The sequence below is a fragment of the Gymnogyps californianus genome, chromosome 23 (genome assembly GCF_018139145.2).
Source record: "Gymnogyps californianus isolate 813 chromosome 23, ASM1813914v2, whole genome shotgun sequence".
NCBI classification, from domain to species: domain Eukaryota; kingdom Metazoa; phylum Chordata; class Aves; order Accipitriformes; family Cathartidae; genus Gymnogyps; species Gymnogyps californianus.
Window position 1 is genome coordinate 400,509 of NC_059493.1, and position 18,233 is coordinate 418,741.

The 18,233-nt window shown below is 54.2% G+C and overlaps 1 protein-coding gene across 1 annotated transcript; it reads right to left on the reverse strand.

Annotated features, from left to right (window-relative positions):
• Positions 1–6,049: 6,049 nt before the first annotated feature.
• On the reverse strand, positions 6,050–17,855 carry RASSF2 (Ras association domain family member 2). Its single transcript, XM_050910246.1, has 11 exons — positions 17,690–17,855; positions 14,420–14,503; positions 13,144–13,219; positions 12,894–13,045; positions 10,855–10,943; positions 9,117–9,268; positions 8,929–9,030; positions 8,704–8,755; positions 8,469–8,590; positions 7,641–7,738; positions 6,050–7,419 (listed from the first exon to the last, which is right to left on the reverse strand). Exons 2-11 carry the CDS (start codon positions 14,476–14,478, stop codon positions 7,350–7,352), a joined length of 972 nt encoding a protein of 323 aa, XP_050766203.1. The 5' UTR covers positions 14,479–14,503; positions 17,690–17,855; the 3' UTR covers positions 6,050–7,349.
• Positions 17,856–18,233: the final 378 nt, after the last annotated feature.

The following is an 18,233-nucleotide window of genomic DNA, read 5'->3' on the forward strand; positions in this document are numbered from 1 at the left end:
GGATGCGATATATTGCGCTGCAAACCCCCTTGCCCACAAGGATGCTAAAGAATTCGGTCTTTAAGTGGTGCTCCAGGTAAACCCCAAATGTGACTCTTTTGCATGCTTTTGGCAGAAAAATAAAGGAAAAAATCTATTCAGCACTAAATAGGTGATTATTCCTGCGTGCAAGCAGCTTGCTCGCAAAGAGAAAACCCTAAGAGGTCCATGACAGGGATCCAGAGCTCCCGTAGGTGCTCGGAAAGAGCAAAAGAAAAGCTTTTTTTTTTTTGCTTGAAATTGGCTACTGGCCATCACCACGTTAGCTCTGAATATTGGTAAGTGGAGCAGCAAACGGGGAGTGGGGCAAAAAAATAGATGGCAGGCAGGCTTTAGTATCGGGAGCGAGTTTCCGAAGTGAGGAAAATAAAAAGAAAACATCAGGATCCCACAGTTCCCATCTTCCCTCTGCAAAAGCAATTTAAAAAATTGTGATGGGAAGGAGGAGTTGGGGAATAAAAAGCCCCCGTGAGGTTACTGGGTCTGTCCTACGCACCCCTACGGCCGCTGCTCATCCGACACCAACTCAGCATCCAGCTGCATCCCAAAAGCCCTCCAGCTCCAAACTTTACTGGGACATTTTATTTAGGATGTTATTTTGCCCTAGAGACTCACAGCTGAATATCTCAGACTTTTCCCCGTGTCATTTAAAGGCGGGGGGAAATAAATGCAAGATGCCCGAAGCCCCCAGCTCTGCTGGCCTGCGGGGAAAACCTGCTTCACTGGTCCCCAAACTACGGGGGGGACCCTGCTGATCAGGGCCACGGGGAGGTTTATACAACCCTTCGTATTAATTAAGATTTTTTTCAAGCTAGAACGAGAGCGATTTCAAACTTAAAATGAAAGAGAAAGAGGGAGCAATGAAGATATGGTCCTTCAGTGATGGGCTTGGAGGACCCATCCCCTAATAGACCTTGCCCTGGCAAGCTGCAGCCCAGCGGTAGGAGGAAAAAAACCCAAAAGAAGGAAACCCCCCAAAGAAGGAAAAAAACCACCCCAAAAAAGGAAAAAAAAAGAAACCCAAAGAAGGAAACCCCCCTATTTTCTGAGGTGAGTGCTTGGATATTGCCAGGAAGGGGCTGGCAGCGCCTGCACGGCAAACTCCCCTCGGGAGGGTTTGACCTCAGCAGGCAGCAATACAAAATGCTAATTTTTAGCCCCAAAACCCCACCGCCACCTTCCCTGCGCTTCACCCCAGCGCAGGGAAGCTGCTCCAGCCCCCCCAAGCAGGGGGAAACGCCGACATCGGCGACGCTCAGACGAGCTCAACAAAACCATTTCCCCCCCCCGCCTCTGCGTGCACGGCACCCGATGTTTTTTAACCAGCGTGGGGTCCTGCGTGGGTAATTGGGGTTTATGGTGATTATTGGAACCGTTCGCTCGCTGCTGCGGGGTCGGTGGGGAATATCTGAGCTTTCCCGGCTCCAGGAGCGCTCGAGCAGGACATGGGGACATGGTCCGAGCCCTCGTGTCCTTTAAGGTTGGATCCAATAACCCTGGAGCCCTCTTGGTCCCTAGGAGTGGTCTGTTGAACAAGATAAAGTCATTGCTCTGTATTAATTAGCTAAATACTCCAAATCCTGCAGTGTGGGCAGGAGCCTTGTTGCCAAGCGAGGACGGGAAGCATTTCTGATTTACCCGGCTGGTAATAAATACACCCCAAAATACAAACGCAATAAAATATTGGGGGTTGTTTTTTTAGACTCTCCTCCAAATTGCCTGTCCCACGGCGCTTTGCATTCCTCATCTCCACAAATAAGCATCCCCCGTGCATGCAGAGCAACCGAATATATTTTTCTTGCCTGAAAAAAACTGCAAAAAGAGGATTTTTGGTGCGTGGCTGGACAGTTTGCAGAGAGCTGGAGGAGAAATAGTCTTATTTGGAGGCTCGAAATGCAAAGCAAATGCCCAAACCTCATCCGGGGGCGATTTTATCCCGGCATCTGATTCGGCGTTGGGGATTAGAGGAGATGCATCGCCGAGCGAACAGCACCATCTCCTGTCTGAGCCCAGCCCTGGCTCCCAGGATCAACCCTGGGGATGGTTTTGCAAGGCTGGGTCTCCCAAAGAACCCTCCAAAATTAGGCTGAGCTTTGCAGCCCACCATGCTGGAGGCCGACGCTCGCTCGGTTGCTGTTTCAGAACAAAATGCATGAAAATGCCTTGACTTTGCCTGCAACCGCTCGCCTAGAAGAACACATTTCTGAGGGATCTCGGCATCTGGGGTTCCTCAAGAGCAGCCCCGCTCCCCGTCCGAACACGCAACCCCAAAACTCCCCAGCACAAGGTGATTAACGAGGACGTTAATCGCTTTTAAGACCTTTTCCTGCAGCGCAGCCCTTTGCAAGGGCTGGAAATTCAATTGGGAGGGGGGATCGGAGCATATCCCCACGTATCGCGTGCGGCGGGAGGGAAAAAGCAAGAAAAATTTGGGAATGCGATAAAGGAAGCTCGGGATCATCCCTGCGGCGTTTCTGAGCTCAGGCTGCAAATTAGGGCCGTGAGCGGAGGGTGCTTGTGATGGGGTCCGGACATCAAAGCAGGTCTGAATGCAAAATATATACTGGAAAAATGTAAATTTGAGCTGTGGCTAGAGTTTCTGCCAGGTTTATTGTTTGTTTTAAACAAGCACATTAAAAAAATAACCCCTCGGTGCATTATAGGGATAGCTGGATTCGTTCAACCTAAAAGCTGTCCCTAAGCTGGCGGAGAGACCATGGTGATTTTGACAGCCATAAAAGCATCGGCCTCGGGGGCATGCCGTGCCTGCCTGCTCCGAAACGCTATTAAATCCCTCAGGAGCCAAATGACTTCTGTAAAATTTAAGTAATTATTGTAAAAGAGCCCAGAAAATCGATGTACTTCGGCCAGGGCTCCTTCCACCCCTCGATAGAGGCGAGACCCGACTCAACAGCTCTCCTGGGGAGATGATAAGGATATTCATACCCCCAAAACCCCCACTAATTCCAAGGGGAGACAACTTGTGGACCGACATCCAGGCTCAAAAATACTTGGTGAGGGACTTACCTGCTGGAGGATGGTGACTGCAGCTGCCCACAGGGTTTTTTTGGGGAGACCCCCAATATTTCGCTTGGAGCCTCTTTGTTTTCTTTGCTCGCAGCAACGGTTGAGCTGCTGCAGCTAAACCAGGTTTTAGGGAAGGTTTAACACCAGTCAGGGACTAGAGAAGAAAATGCAGATGCTGGAGGGGAAAGCATCCTTCACCGCTCCTTTTAAGCTCTTCCCAGGGAGGATTTGCATCCTCTCTGCCGAACACAAAGCACCCGAGGGAGGGTCAGCCCCACAGCTGGGTGTGTTTTGGGCAGGGGATGCTAAAGATTGGGACATGTTTGATCATATCAAAGCCAGAGAGATGGGACGGGGAGGGGGGGGTTTGTCCCCAAGCATCGTGCTCACCCCCCCCCAGCATCCCTCAAAGATGCTGCTCTTCCTCGGGTTGCGACCGGTGCTAAACACGATGGATTTGGTTAAAATAAGAGAGGATGTCTCAAGGCCAAACTTTATTGCAAGGTGGAGGGGTCCGTTTGCAAGCCCCGCATCCCCCTCCCTTCCCCCCCTGAGTCCCAGCGCTCTTTTGGGGGGAAAGGAGCGTTTTTTTGGTAAAGCCGTGCAATGGGAAACCAGAGCCGAGCGCTGGCGGGGCTGATCCAGCATCTCTCCGGGTGCAAATATCCACACGTCCTTGCGGGGCTGGATTTGCTCACATACGTGCTCTTGCAGATGGGGGTTTGCAGGATCCGGCCGGCTCCCGGGTGACCCCACGAGCACGGGGATGGCTGCCCAGCTCCGGCTGCTGGCGCAGGGTCCCGTCACGCCGGCGGGGGGGAAACCGAGGCAGCGGCGGAGCATCTCCTCCACCTCCCCAAGCCACATCTAATCTCCCAGGCAAGTCATTCACTAAGAAATCCCGGCAGGCTCGGCCGGCCGGGGGTCACCCGGGGTCCCCTCCCCGTGCTCAGCGCTGCAGCCCGTGGCTGACGAAGCAGACGGCGGGTGCCAGCAGCAGAGCGAGGCCGATGCCACCGCGCCGGTCCCGGGGGCTCGGCTGGGGGGTCCCCGCTTGGCACCCACGTCCGGCCAACTTGGGGCATGAAAGCCACCCGCCGGTGGGGGCTGCCGGGCTGCCGGGACACCGTGACCCAGGCGGGACGGCCGCGGGCGCCCCAAAAGCCCCATGCCGTACCCCGCGGCAGCGCCGGCGGCGATGGCCCCCGCCACCTTAGAGCCGCGACCGGGGGTGCCACCGCTGCGGGAGACGGCCCGAAAGCCCCCGCGCAGCCCCCCGCCGCCGCCACCTCCTCGCCCGCCGGTTCTCCCGCCGGCACCGCGGCGGCCGCCGGCAACATCACTGAAGAGGGCGAGCAGCAGCATCGCCACCCAGCACCAGGCGTCGCGGGGCCTCATCCTGCCCGACCTGCGAAAGGGGCACAAGGAGGGATGGTGAGCGCAGGGATCCCGGCTCCGTGCACCGCGTGGTTTGCCTTAGTCTCGGGCCAACCTACATTTAATGTAGGTAATCACGTATTTAATATATTTAATGTATTACTGAATGTATTTACCATATTCAATAGATATAATTTAAGATATTTGCCGGCGTGGTGCAATGCAAACGCTCCCGACTTCCCGAGCAAAGTTGCACCTTCATTTTTCCACCCCGCTGCAAAGCACCGGAGCATCACGATGCGATTCCCCCCCCAACCCCGTCCCCCACCCTGCAACCCCTCCAGCCAGCGGCTGAGCAAACAGCCTCATTGTACCGAAGCTGCTGAGCCATCGCAGCCCCGAAATCGTCCCAAAAATAGCAGGAGCCGTGTTGACAAAAGCCTTTTGAAAAAGCAGAGCCCCCCTGGCCGGCCGCCCCGGCCGCAGCATCCCTGCGTCAGCGTTTCCCTCCCGTGGCCCCTGCTAGAAGGTGCCAGGCCTGACAACCCCCCCCCCCCCTTCAAAACCCAGCGCTTCGGAAAAAAAATATAGGGCTTGATTAATTTAATTTGCCTCGTTTCGCTGCCCTGCTCCTCCAATTAACGTGGTTTGTTTTAAGAAAAGCCTGGAGAACCGCGCATCCCCCTTCCAGCTGTTTGCAGCTGCATCGCCACCGCTGGAAATGCCACAAACCCGGGCAGCAAACCCCGCAAAAATTAAGACACTAGGATTTTTTCCTTCCTGTTTTTTCCCCACTTTATTTCCCCGACAGCATCCAAGCTTATAGATCACAACCCGGGGAAAAGCCTGGTGCCGAAGCGGCCGGGCAGGGTGCGGTGCTTCCCCAGGCTGCTCTCCCCATCCCAAATTCCAGCTCAGGTGTGTGCCAAAACCCTCCACTTCGCACCTTGCTATCCACCCAATTCCTTCTCTTTTTATCCCTCGACTCCGTGCCGAGCATGCCGCCCTTACCCGTGCACCCGGTGCCGCGCCGGCTATGGCTCTTCCCGTCTGTGCCCGCCGGGCTCAACTCACATCGGACTTTTCCCGGTGGATAAAGCTTTGATAAGCGGAGCCAACGTCACTCGTATCCCCCCTCCTGCGCGGGGAGGGATAAATGGGCTTCAGTGGGCTGGGTAACGCCAGGGCCGGCGGCTTCGGGGAGAAAGGAAAGTGTGGCTGGGGATAACCCTGGGGATGCAGAGAGCTCAGCCTCGAGGAGGAGAAAAAACCTGAATATATCAGGTTTAAAAACTCGATGGGTTTAAAACAAGGCTAAGCAATGCAGAGGTTTTCTTCTAGAGGTGAGTTTTACCTTTTAGAAGGGAAATATCCAGAGGATGGAGCCCGCCGACCACGGTGCGTGGGGATAAATAGTCTCTAAGGGCTGGATAAACCCTCCAACAGCCCAATACTCCCCCAAATCCTCCAGCAATTTAGTTGAGAGTCACCAAAACTGCAGGGCAGGAGTATTTCTCCTTGGGAAACTTCTCCGCTGGGATTTGGGCAGGTTTTGCTCTTCTCCCTCCTCGCTCCTAGCCCACACAGAGCCCATTTCAGTAGCATTTCTATCCGCAAAGTGCTTTAGTTTGAACAAACTAGGCTCTAACTCAGGGGGTTTCATTCTGTATTAAGTTGCTACATGTTTTCTTTTCTTGTTAATCAATGAAGCAATGCCACAGTCATCCTTCAAATACATAAAAAGCTTTTCTCGCTGTACAATACTTTCCCTAACACGTGTTAAAGGTGGAAAAGGTACCATTAAAATAAAAAAAATTACAAAGATACATTGCAAAAACTCAACAGAGGGAGAAAGTCAGAGGTTTAGTTCACATCGAGGTATAAAATTGATATTGCTGGTTTAGCCCGGGAGGAAGGAGGTTTTTCCAGGTGCGATGGTGGTGGTAACGGAGCCAGTCCCGGTCCCGGTTTCACCGGGACGATGTGCCGGCACCGCTGCAAAACCAATTTGCAAAATAAACCCCTCTTTATTTCTGCCTCCCCCTCCTCCTGCCACCCCGCCTCGCTTTCCGTACAGCATCCCTCGAGAGATGCTCAGCGCCGTCAACTATTCCTGCGAGCGCTATTTGGCATCTTACGGCTACCAGAGAGGTTGGACATCGTGGTTTTTTTTTTTTTTTAAATCCCTAAAATTAGTGCAAATTAGAAATGGGGGAAGGAGGGGGTTACGCGACCAGATGCAGGTTAAGGGAACGCGCCGGAAAAATGCAATTTACTCTTTTGCTGTCAATCCAACCGTCAGTCCCCAGGTTTGCTTTCGGCAGCGGAAGTGTTAAAACCCCCCCCAATTCTCAGCCGACCCTTTCGATTTACAAAAGCTTCCCGTCACCTGCGAATTATTGCGCTAGAAATGTGCTGCTTTGTTTTTTTTCAAAACGAGGAATTATTTGTGCTCTCTTGCCGCCGAGCAGCGGGTCCTTCGCCGGGAGCCACGGGTGGGCACCGCCGAAGCGAGCGTCTTCAAACCGAGCCCAAAATCCTCGCTCGCAAACACTTCCAGCCCTCGCTCGGCCCCGTCCTCGGCGGCTTTGCCCTGCTCACGGATTTCCTCTTTTTTTTCCACCCTCGTTCCCTGTTATTTCCAGGGATTTGAGGTTTTTGGCTGAAGCTGCCACCGGCCAGAGCCTTGCTGGGAAAAACCCCATTTGCAGAGGAGGAACGCCCCGAGGATGCTGCGCAGATGAAGGCGCGGGCAGGAGGATGGGTCGGCTCAGAGCCAGAGCGATCCGGCCGGACACCGGGAGCGCTCCGGGAACGACGGGGGTTTGGGATTTGGTACAGTACGTCCTGCGGGCAAACGGCTCTTTGTGCGATGCAACCCGGAGCCGGGGCGCCGGCGAAGTGTTTCACATCGCCGTTGGACCTTCGGAAATCTCCTCCAGCCTTTGCTCGATCATCAGCCGGAGGATGGAGTACCTGGAGAGGCGAAGGACAAGGAAAAGAGGATTTTTGCAGCATCAAGCTGGGCTTTTAACCCCAAATTGCCAAGAAAACCCCGGAATAACGCAAAACCCAACGGCTCATCCGTGCGTTAGGGATGCAAGGCTGTGCAAATGAATTCTCGGCACCAAAATAACCCCCCCGACAACGTCCTTAACTCTCAGCATCTCCCCTCCATGCCACCGGGCCCGGCGTACTTGCGCATTAGCTTCTTCACTTCGCGATCCTCCTCTTCCTCCAGCTTCTGGATGAAGCTCCTGAGGACGGGCATCTCGAATTTGATGTACTGAGCAACCTGGGTGGGAGAGAAACGCCAAACCGGGCGATGAAGAGGGCGATGCACCAGCCCCGCGAGGCTGAAGGCGACCTCGCAGCATCCTCTCCCCAGACTTAACCGGGGAAATCAAGGACCACCCTGACTTCTGCAATAAACCCTAAAAGAAATGTTTCCTCTGCACGGCATGAACACCAGCTTGTGCAAACGAGCGCTAGCTAATTATTGGGGAAAAAAAATCCACCGAAGGTTTATTTTCTTTTACCCACTGGCTGCCAAACTTGGCTCCTTCATATGGAGAGCCCTGCGCATCCCCAGCGTGTCACCAAGTGCTGTTTAAGCCCAAATATACCCCAAAAGCGCCTCATTTCTGCTCTGATTTAAGAGGAAAGCGGTGCTGGGGTAGGAGGGAGCCGGCAGACGGCGTAAACGAGCTGGCCCCCACCCGCAGCGCTTTCCCCGGCTGGAAAAAATACCAGTTACGCCAAAGGCTGCACGGGAATCGCTCTTCTGTGATCGGTTTTGGGATGGCAAAATCGGGCTGGGGGCGTTCGCTCTCGGTTGCAGTTTAAAGCTGCTCTTTAAGCGCAGAACAAAGTTTTTCCCAGAAGATGGGGAGTTTTCACAGGGAGACGCGGGAGCAAAGCAAAGCAATTCCCGCATCCCCAGCACGGAAACGTCCTGCCAGTTTTCCGGCCCCATCCCGAGCCCATCCAAAAGCGTGCCGAGCATCCCGTGCCGGCAAACTCACGTCGTAGGTGACTTCTTCCACTTGGTCCTTCTCCATGAGGAAGACCTTGGAGACCTGCTCGCAGGGGCCCTGCAGGATGCGGGCGATCAGGGGGTAATCGCTGGCTCGCAGCTTCTGCTTCTCTGCAACGCCAAAAGCACCGGCGTTCGGCCTGGCGGACGACGGGGCTTTGCCGCGGCCGACCCGCCGGCTGCGCCGGGGAGGGGGGGGACACAAGTTTTTTTTGCAGACTCACCTCCGCTGGTGTGGACGATGTACAGCGCAAACTCCTCCGCCGAGTTTTCAATCTGAACAGAGACATAAATCACTATTCAAGGTCCGCGTTTCTACCCTAGACTTCCCCAGCAATTAAAAAAAGATCCCATTATTTCGCTCCGCCGTTGCATTTTATATCCATGGGATAGAAATTCCCCGTGCGGAGCAAGCCAGGAGCGTGGCGGGGGGGGGATATCTGACGTACCTTGAACTTATTGAGCAGCAGTTTGAGGACCTGGGGTGTCGTCATCGTGCTGTTTATCCGGACGTTGGTGACGGAGCCGTACGCCGGCGTGAACACGGACGTCTACGGGATGCAAAGTCCATTTAAACCCCTTCCCTGGATTCCCCCACCGATCCCTCGGGAGAGGTTTCGGGGAGCTTGGGGCTCACCTTATGGTTGTAGAAGTGCCCGTTGATGGAGAAGCGGTGACGGCGGATGCGCCGCTGCTCGCTGGGGGTGCGGGCGCTGCCCCGGCGCCGTACGCCCACGTCGCTCCGCGTCCGCATCAGCTGCGGCGTCTCCTCCGGCTGCAACTTGGCGGCTGGAAAAGACCCGGCGGGAAGACGGGCCTGAGGACCGGGGGGGCAAGCGAGAACCCCCCGGGGGTCCTACCCCAGCCTCTCCCTGCTGCAAAATAGCTGCTGGGATTCCCCCCGCAGATGCAAAAGTCCCCATCCCAGAAATACAGCCCTACAAACTTCCCAGGACAGATTTAACCCACCAGTTTAAACCATGACAGCTATGGTTTATTCTCCCCCAGCTCCTGAAGGAGGCTTTTAATTCAGAATTAACTGCGTAAATCCAGGCTGCTACCTGGATAAAGCCTCTTCTCCCGGGGACTCGAGCGTCTTTACTCGCCTTTTCATAATTTCACTTTTTTTTTTTGTCTCCTTTCCTTTAATGAGAACAGGCAAACGAGGGCAGCGCTTCAGATCTCTGCGTGAAAACTGGCCGGGGTCCAGATTATTATAAACTAGCTCTTCATCCATTTTTAATGAACCTCTTGGGCTCCAGCTTGGATGTTTTAATTCAAAGCATGTCTGCAGCAAGAAAAATCTCTGGTGTGCACCGCCCCAGATGCACGCCACGGGCCACGGTGACTAAGCACTCACGAGGAGCCGTGCACGGACGTTATGCACTGATTTTTATAGGCTTTTGGAGAAATATATAATAAAAGACTCTTTCTTATGCACTGGCAGAGGATTAAGGTCTTATGCCTGGCTGAAATCGCTGCTGGGTTATTTCTACGGTGCGATGCGTTGTGGATATCGCCCGGGCAGGCTTTAATTAGGGGGAAAAACGAAGTGTCATGCGTGGGGAGATCAAAAAGAGAAAGGGGAAAAGCTGGAGGACCAAGGATAGGGCAAAGGGTTTCATGGATCAATGAGTTTTGCAAATGCTCAGCTCCTCCCCGAGCCGGGAAGTGGATGAGCATCCCGAAGCCGAAAGGATTAGCTGGTTCTTCTCTGCCTCCAGGGTATATTTCCATAAAAACACCGCCCCCCCCCCCAAAAAAAACCCCAGGAACATCTGCAAAATGCCCCGATCAAATGAGAAAAATGCATAAAGCAGGTTTTTCCAGTGGGAATTGCTGGTGGGACAGCTCGCGTCCCGTTCGTCGCTGCCTCTGCTAAAACCAAGGGGTTAACGAAGCGCGGGGGCGGAGGAGCTCTTCCCCCTCTATCCAGAGAAAAAAAACAGGGAGGGGAAAAAAACTTTGCAGAAATGTTGACTTCCCCATGGTAACGGCACTTCCCAACGCCGCCTATTGCCTATTCTTCTTCCCTAAAAGCGGAGCCGCCGGGAAGGGGAAGCGCCGACATCCTTTTCCCTACGATCCCACCGGCTCTGTGCTCCATCCCCCGATTTCTTTCCAAGCTCCTCGTCACCACATCCCACGGCAGCCCCTTCCCCGGGGCCATCGGGGCTCAGATTTTCTTGCTGCAATTAAACAAATTAAATATAGGCGCTTTGGAAACGGCTTAAAGTAACCTGGAGCAAGATGGAGACACCGATTTCTAGAGGAAAAAAAATGCCTGGTTTATATTTTTCTCAAAAAACCCTGGAGCATAAGGCTGCTGCTCCCAACCACCCAGCCAAATCCAACCGGATCCGAGCCCGGCTCACCTGTGCCGCTCCCGGGAGCCTCCGTGTTTGCCGTGGCCTCCGCATCCGTAACCTGGATGTCCGGCAAGGTGCTGGGCTTCAGCACGGACCTGGCAATTAAAAAAAAACCCAAAAAGATGGGTGCCCTGTTACCATGCAGCTGCAGAGGGAACGAGAACCAGGATAACGTCCCCTCCGAGCTCCCACGCTGCTATTTCCAGGATGGGAAGCAGCCTGTTCTCCCTGCGGATTTGGCAGATAACCATCCCCGTAGGGTCGCAGCACAGGCTAGTTGCAATATCAATCCTGAATCCCATCCTGTCCCGCTTCCAAAAATCCCTTTGGAGGGTTTTATCCCAGCTGCCCTCTTCCCAGGAAGGGATGCTGAAGCCCCAAACAGCCTTTTTGCAAGCTCCAGCACTCATCCTGCACAAGCAAAGCTGAACCTGCCCTTTTTTTCTCTTTGCAGACATCAAAAAACCGTGGAAAAACCAGGCAGCCCCCCCCCAGGGCCAGGAGAACCCCCGGACACGCTGCTCCCGGGCACCCGAGGACCACGCTGCAGGCCAGGGGCCCGCGGGTGTTTGCAGAGGGAGGCTGGCAACCCGCTGTCCCGGGGGGAATTACTTGAGCCCGGAGCAAAAGTCAGCATCAAACTTGTATTAAAGTTAAAACTCCAGGCTGGTTTTGGAAGGAGCTTCTTGCAGGCAGAAGGGGTCTTTGCAAAAAGGGGGGGGTGTCTTTGCAAAAAGGGGGGTGTCTTTGCAAAAGGAAGGGAGTCTTTGCAAAAAGGGGGAGTTTTGCAAAAGGGAGTTTTGCAAAAGGGGGAGTCTTTGCAAAAAGGGGGGGTCTTTGCAAAAGAGAGGAGTCTTTACACAAAGGGGGGGTCTTTGCACAAAGGGGGGGGTCTTTGCAAAAGAGAGGAGTCTTTGCAAAAAGGGGGAGTTTTGCAAAAAGGGGGAGTCTTTGCACAAAGGGGGATTCTTTGCAAAAAGGGGGGTCTTTGCACAAAGGGGGAGTCTTTGCACAAAGGGGGGGGTCTTTGCAAAAGAGAGGAGTCTTTGCAAAAAGGGGGAGTCTTTGCACAAAGGGGGGTCTTTGCAAAAAGGGGGGGGTCTTTGCAAAAGAGAGGAGTCTGCAAAAAGTGGGAGTTTTGCAAAAAGGGGGAGTCTGCACAAAGGGGGGGTCTTTGCACAAAGGGGGAGTCTTTGCAAAAAGGGGGGGTCTTTGCACAAAGGGGGATTCTTTGCAAAAAAGGGGGGGTGTCTTTGCAAAAGGGGGGGTCTTTGCACAAAGGGGGATTCTTTGCAAAAAGGGGGGGTCTTTGCAAAAAGGGGGGGTCTTTGCAAAAAGGGGAGTTTTGCAAAAAGGGGGAGTCTTTGCACAAAGGAGGAGTCTGCAAAAAGGGGGGGGTCTTTGCACAAAGGGAGAGTCTTTGCAAAAAGGGGGGTCTTTGCACAAAGGGGGATTCTTTGCAAAAAAGGGGGGTCTTTGCAAAAAGGGGGGGTCTTTGCACAAAGGGGGATTCTTTGCAAAAAGGGGGGGTCTTTGCAAAAAGGGGGGGTCTTTGCAAAAGAGGGAGTCTTTGCAAAAGGGGGGGTCTTTGCACAAAGGGGGGTCTTTGCAAAAAGGGGGGGTCTTTGCAAAAAGGGGGGTCTTTGCAAAAAGGGGGAGTTTTGCAAAGAGGGGGAGTCTTTGCACAAAGGGAGATTCTTTGCAAAAAGGGGGGGTCTTTGCAAAAAGGGGGGGTCTTTGCAAAAGAGAGGAGTCTTTGCAAAAAGGGGGGGTCTTTGCAAAAAGGTGGAGTCTTTGCAAAAGCGGGGGTGTTCTACAAAAGGAGGGGGTCTTTGCAAAAGGCGGGGCGGGGGGGGTTGCAAAGTGAAACCAAGCTACTTTATTTCGGAGTTGGCTTCTTCAGGGTGCTGCATGTTGGAAAAAAAAGGGCCCAGACCAGGTAGCTGGGGTTGCAACCCAGCAAATCAGCAAACTGTAGCCTGGGGGGGGGGGGGGGGGGAGTATGGGGGGGGTGAGGGGGGGTGTCTGCTTTTTCCTCTGCTCACCCGTGGGCTCCCAGGTTGCAGCCCGAGTGCCAGGAGGAGGAGGAGGGCGGAGGGCGGATGCGCTGGTTGTCGTCCTGCATCTGCAGGCGGATGGGTCGCCGCAAGCCCCAGGAGATGTTCAGCAGCCCCTCCACGATGAGCTCGCCTTCCTCCTGCGCGAGAGACGGGCGGCTCGGTATCCGAAACACAAACAGCGATGACCGTTACTTTTTTTGGACCTCACGGATCTGAATCAAACCCAATTTCTTACCTCCCGGTGCCGCAGCTGCAAATTTTGCCCTTCGTAGTAGATGTTGTACGTCTTCAAGTGTAAGAGCAGCTCATTCCTGGGGAAAAATGGGAAAGGTGCTGAGAAGAGGTGTGGAGGAGCGAGGGGGAACGTTGCAGGCACCGCTCGGTACCCGGCGTGGCACCCCTGAGCCGGCCAGAGGGAAATTTTGGGGATGTGGGAGAAAGCAGGAATTGTTTCCCAGGGCCAGGCTGGGCGATGAACCTGCTACACTGCTGGGGGACCCAAACCAGCTTAATTTGAGGCAAATTTGGGTCTCTTGCTGCCTCTAGACCTCCCTTGTTGAGGATATCTGCTGCGGGTTCAACCAGGGGTTGTTGCCCTTTGCAATCACAATTAGGGGGACAAGCTCCCCTGCAACCGTGCCCTCCATAAACCTTGCAAAAAGACGTAAGAAAACCCGTCAGACCTCGGTGGAGTTGGTCACAAGGCTGAAAAACAAGGAAATTTTTAGAGCGCCCAAGCCCTTGGGTCATGCTGGAGTCACAAGTTATCACAGGCGAGTTTAGCACGTCGGCTCGTCGCTCCGGACCCTGATCTTGAGCTAAAATTAAAAGTCTGAGCCCTGCTCCAGTTGCAAATGAATAATAAAAATAAAAATAAAAATAAAAATAAAAATAAAAATAAAAATAAAAATTAAATAAAAATAAAAATAAACCAACCCAGGATGTCTAAGCACAGCTATGAATCACGGGGAAGTGATGCCTCTGGCCTTAATTCATAAAGCTGTCATTAACTCAGCTGGGCTGGCTGATGGAGTTTAAGGATGCTCGGCACCGTCAGACCAGTATAAGGAAGCACAAATCACGGGGATTTGGGGTTACGAGAGAGAAAAAAGAGGGGGGAAAATATCACATACGTGCTTTATCTCCTCCAAAATCTTCCTTGAAACTTAGGAATCGTTTTACTTCTTTACCAAAGCATAAAAGAGCAATTACTGATCGGGACCTTTTTCAACAAAACCTGTGTTTCATGGAAGTTTACAGAGCATTTGGCCACTCTTGTAAGAAAAAAAATTCAAAATCCCCTCAACAACCCTTTTGTTTTTAAAGGAAATTGCTGTTTCTTGCCCCCAAATGACTTTTTCTTTCCAAATCCAACCGAATCGAGTTAAAACCCAGGGTCACTCCCTTCCTCCCAGCTCGAAGGTGAAAACCCCCGGGGAATATTGCAGATAACCCCCCAGCTACCAGCACCGACTGTTATTTCTGCATTACAGCCCTGCCGAGCATCTTACTTGGAGATGTATTTGTCTTTTCCGCAGGGGACCAGGTACTCGCAGCCGCCGTAATCCATCCTTCCCGCTCTTCTTTCATGGGAGCTGAATTGCAAAGAGGGAGGAGAGAAAAGCATCGGCGTGAACCGCCCCATCCTCGCATCCCTGATACGCACCCCTGGATAACTGGGACAAAATAAACTTGCTTGGATTTGGAAGAGCTCTCGGGAAAAGGCTCCAGCGGATACAGCCGCGGGTCAAGTTTGATGCGGCTCCTCCGGGAAAACCGATGGGGAGGGAGGGGAAATCAGATAAGGGGAGAAGCGTTGTAAACTCACTGAAAATTTAATACCGGCAGAGATACGCTTACGCTAACATTTGCATTTCGCGCATCCACGGACCGCCCTGGCGATGCCAGACCCGGAGGCGGAAGAGTTATAAGCAGGATTTGCTCCTTTTCTCCATTTATTTTACTAGGGTTTTGTTACGAAGCTCCAGACACACAGGGCTAGATCGGGCTTGATGCTTCCTCGTGCCATCCTGAAACCAGGCAGCGGGCACGAGGGCTGACTTTCGCAAGCAGCGAGAGATGCTGGGCTGGTTCCTTCATCTTTTTTTTTAACGAAGCCGGTTGGATTTTCGTACGTTCCCTCCAGTGCCAAAACATCTCCATCGCTCTCGTGCAAACGCTCGGGAACTCCCCGCCAAAATACCACGCTGGGATTGGCCCCGGCTTAAAGCACGAGTGTGATTTTTGGATGCTACGAAGTGGAATTAAAATGAGATTTAGGGTGAAGCCCTCAGGGTTGCTCCGGGGCTCGGAGCACTTTGGAAATCAGGCACTGAAGAGACCTTGAAGTGCAACGTCAGGGTGGTTTTAAGCGACAAGAAAGGACTTCTGGGGTCACGCTTTTCCTCAGGTGTTTGTGCAACCCCTCCTACAGACAGGCTTTCATTTTTCCAAGGTCTCTCTCCTCCCTTCCCTTGTCCAGAAAGAGAAACCGAGGTGAGAAAAGAGCATTTGATCCGCAAACCGCTGTTTTCTTCCACCTCCCCCATCGCCATGTGCTTCCTCCCGATCCCCTGGGAAACAAACCTGTTTTCCTGCGAAAAAACCCCCACCTCGCAATGATATCCAGGCGCATAAATGACTCAACCAAGGCTGTGCGGTAAAACCTGTGTCGGCGGAAGGACCTGCCCCTAAAACATCAATGCAGCGGCGTTCCCCGCTTCTTACCCCCCGCATCGGGATATAGTCTAGCAAATAAATTATATGCAACAGCAAAAATATTCCTTGTCATGCTTCAAACCACAGAAGAGGTTGCAAAAGCAAAGCTGGTGTTTAAGCAGGCAGAAACAGGCAGGGGAAGGGCAGGAAGCCGGCCCGGCCCCCGGGGCTCCAGCTCTGCCTGAAGAAAGCAGAAGAGAAACCCGCCGCCGAAAATCACACGTTGCGGCGGAAAAGCTGACAAAGCTTCGAGTTTCCTGATGAGGCGAGGAGCCGCGCGAGTATCCCGGCAAAACCCGGCATCAGCCCCGCTCCTGCAGCCGGCAGCCGCCTCTCCCACATCCATCCACCCTCCCACAGGGAATAAACTCAATAACAATCCTATTTATCCCTCAAAAATGATATCGGGAGGAGATTTTGCCGCCAGCTTCGTGGCTTTGGGATAAATATCGGCTCGGCGGCTGCATGGCACCTGCTCCGGCGGGGACCCAGATTTGGGGGTTACCAGCTGTGAGATACAGGAACGGTAGAAACAAGCATCTCGCTTGTGGGTGCCCCCTGAAAGCGGATGAAAAAGCTCTGGGGAATTCACCGCTAAGGCATCGCTGCACAGGGGGAGGGTTAAACGACACAGCTGCTTGGCCCATGCAAAAATGTTGCCAAAAATACCAAAGTGGCTAAAAAAAAAAAAACACCCCTCCGGCGGTGCAGCCCGGGGTGGAGCCTTTGGTATCGCAGGGAGTTTCGCTCTGTGGCATCGCAGCGATAGGAAGGGGTGAAGCCAAAGCCCCTCAAAGGGAACATCGGGGTGAACGCCAGCCGAAAAAAAAGACTGATTTTGGGATGGAAGGGGAGCCCTGAAATGCAGGTTCATCCCCCTGCGCCGAGGAGCCCGGTTTCCTGTTTACCGCCCTGGCTCTGCCACCTTCGCCTCCGTCATCACATCCCCTTCCGAGCAGCAAGGAAAGGGGCAAATTCTTCCTTTTTTGGGTCTCGAGAGCACCAGGCTGTGGGTGGAAGGGAGCCGCGGTCGCCCGGAGATCCCCAAACGGAGACCAGCCGCTGCTGCTGCCGCCCCCCCAGTTTTCTGCCATAGCTGTGGCGAAAGGCTGGAAATCGCCAAAATAAAAGGGCTGCCAACGTGCAAATTGCCCAAGCGGTTGCTCAACCTCGGCAGCTCGGCGCTGTCTTCATTTCCTGGCACCCCGTGCCTCAGTTTCCCCACTCGGAGCTGACAGATTTCCTTCATGCCCAGCGCGGGCTGACGTTTCACTGCTGTCTTGCAAAGCGCTTTTAAAAAACCATCAGATCAAATAAATTCCCCCTGCACGCGTGGCAGGAGGATTTCGGCCCTCTCTGCCTTCCAACGCAAGCCGTCGGCTGCTCCCGCAGTCACTTTCAGGCCTGACGGACCCCAGACTTATTCCCCTCCCTAAAAATAATCTTCCTAAGACCCTTCCCCACATCCCTACAGCCCCATCTGCCCCACGGTGCAGAGGGAGCCTGGCCACGCTCGCAGCCCCTCGCACGGAGCGGGGATGAGCGCTCGCTTTTGCTGAGCTCCCGGGGAGATGCACAGCTGAAATACAACCAAAAAAAAAAAAGAGAAAAACAAAAGGAAAAAAACCCCCAAAGATCATGTTTTCAGCAAGAGAGGGGTGGTCTTCTCTGCTCCTGCAAAGACAGGAGCGTTTTTGGGGGGGGGTTTGCTTTCTCGGTCCCCTCCCGCAGCACATGGATGCTTCGGCAGCATCCCTGTTGCTGCTTTGGCATCTCCCCGCTCGGGCGGGAGACGCGGTTTCGGCGCAGCTGAGGCTTCCCCCCGGCCGTGCGAGGGATTGTGGGAGTATCCCGCTCCCCGGGGAGGCCACGATGTTCCCTCCTGCACAAACCCTGCTGCTTCCCTGCAGCCCAGGGCGGCTTTTAACCAGCCCAACGGCGCATCGATCCCAATGCAATCGGTAGCGAAGCATCACGCGGCGGCGACAATTCCTCCCTCGGCGGCACCGAGAGCCTCTCCAAGCTGCTTTGCTCAGCGGTGGGATACGATTGAGCGCTCTCACCCTGTCCTGGCAGATCCTTCGCTCGACCGACGGTGCTCGGCGGACGGCTCCCGCGAGCCGGTGCAGCGGTGGCTCTGGCCCAGGCGCTATTTTGGAGCCGGGATTTCTTCCGAGCGTCTGTCCGGCGTCCCTAAGCGCGAAGGTGCGGCAGCTCCATTGTTTTCCAGCGCCGCTATTGTTCGCCAGCCCAATCGCTCAGCCCTGTCCTGCAAAGGGGAAAGGAGGGGAGCCGTGAGCAGTGGCAGAGCCACCGGCGGGCGATGCCATCAGGGTGCTGGCTTACTTGGGGACAAGCGAGGGGACCCATTGGCCACGCTCAGCAGGTCAGGACCCCCCCCCCCCCCCCCCCCCCCCCCCCCCCCGAGCAGAGCCGGTGGCTGTCAACGGCTTGTTGTCGGCTCCGGGAAAGGAGCTGGTGGGTCTCCACCCCGGGTGCGATGGGGGCCGCGGCGAAGGTGTCATGACCAGGCTAGAGATCTGCGGGTGCTTGCGGCTCCCCTCCAGCCTGCGAGAGCAGCCAGCCCCAAAAAAGAGGGTGATGCCG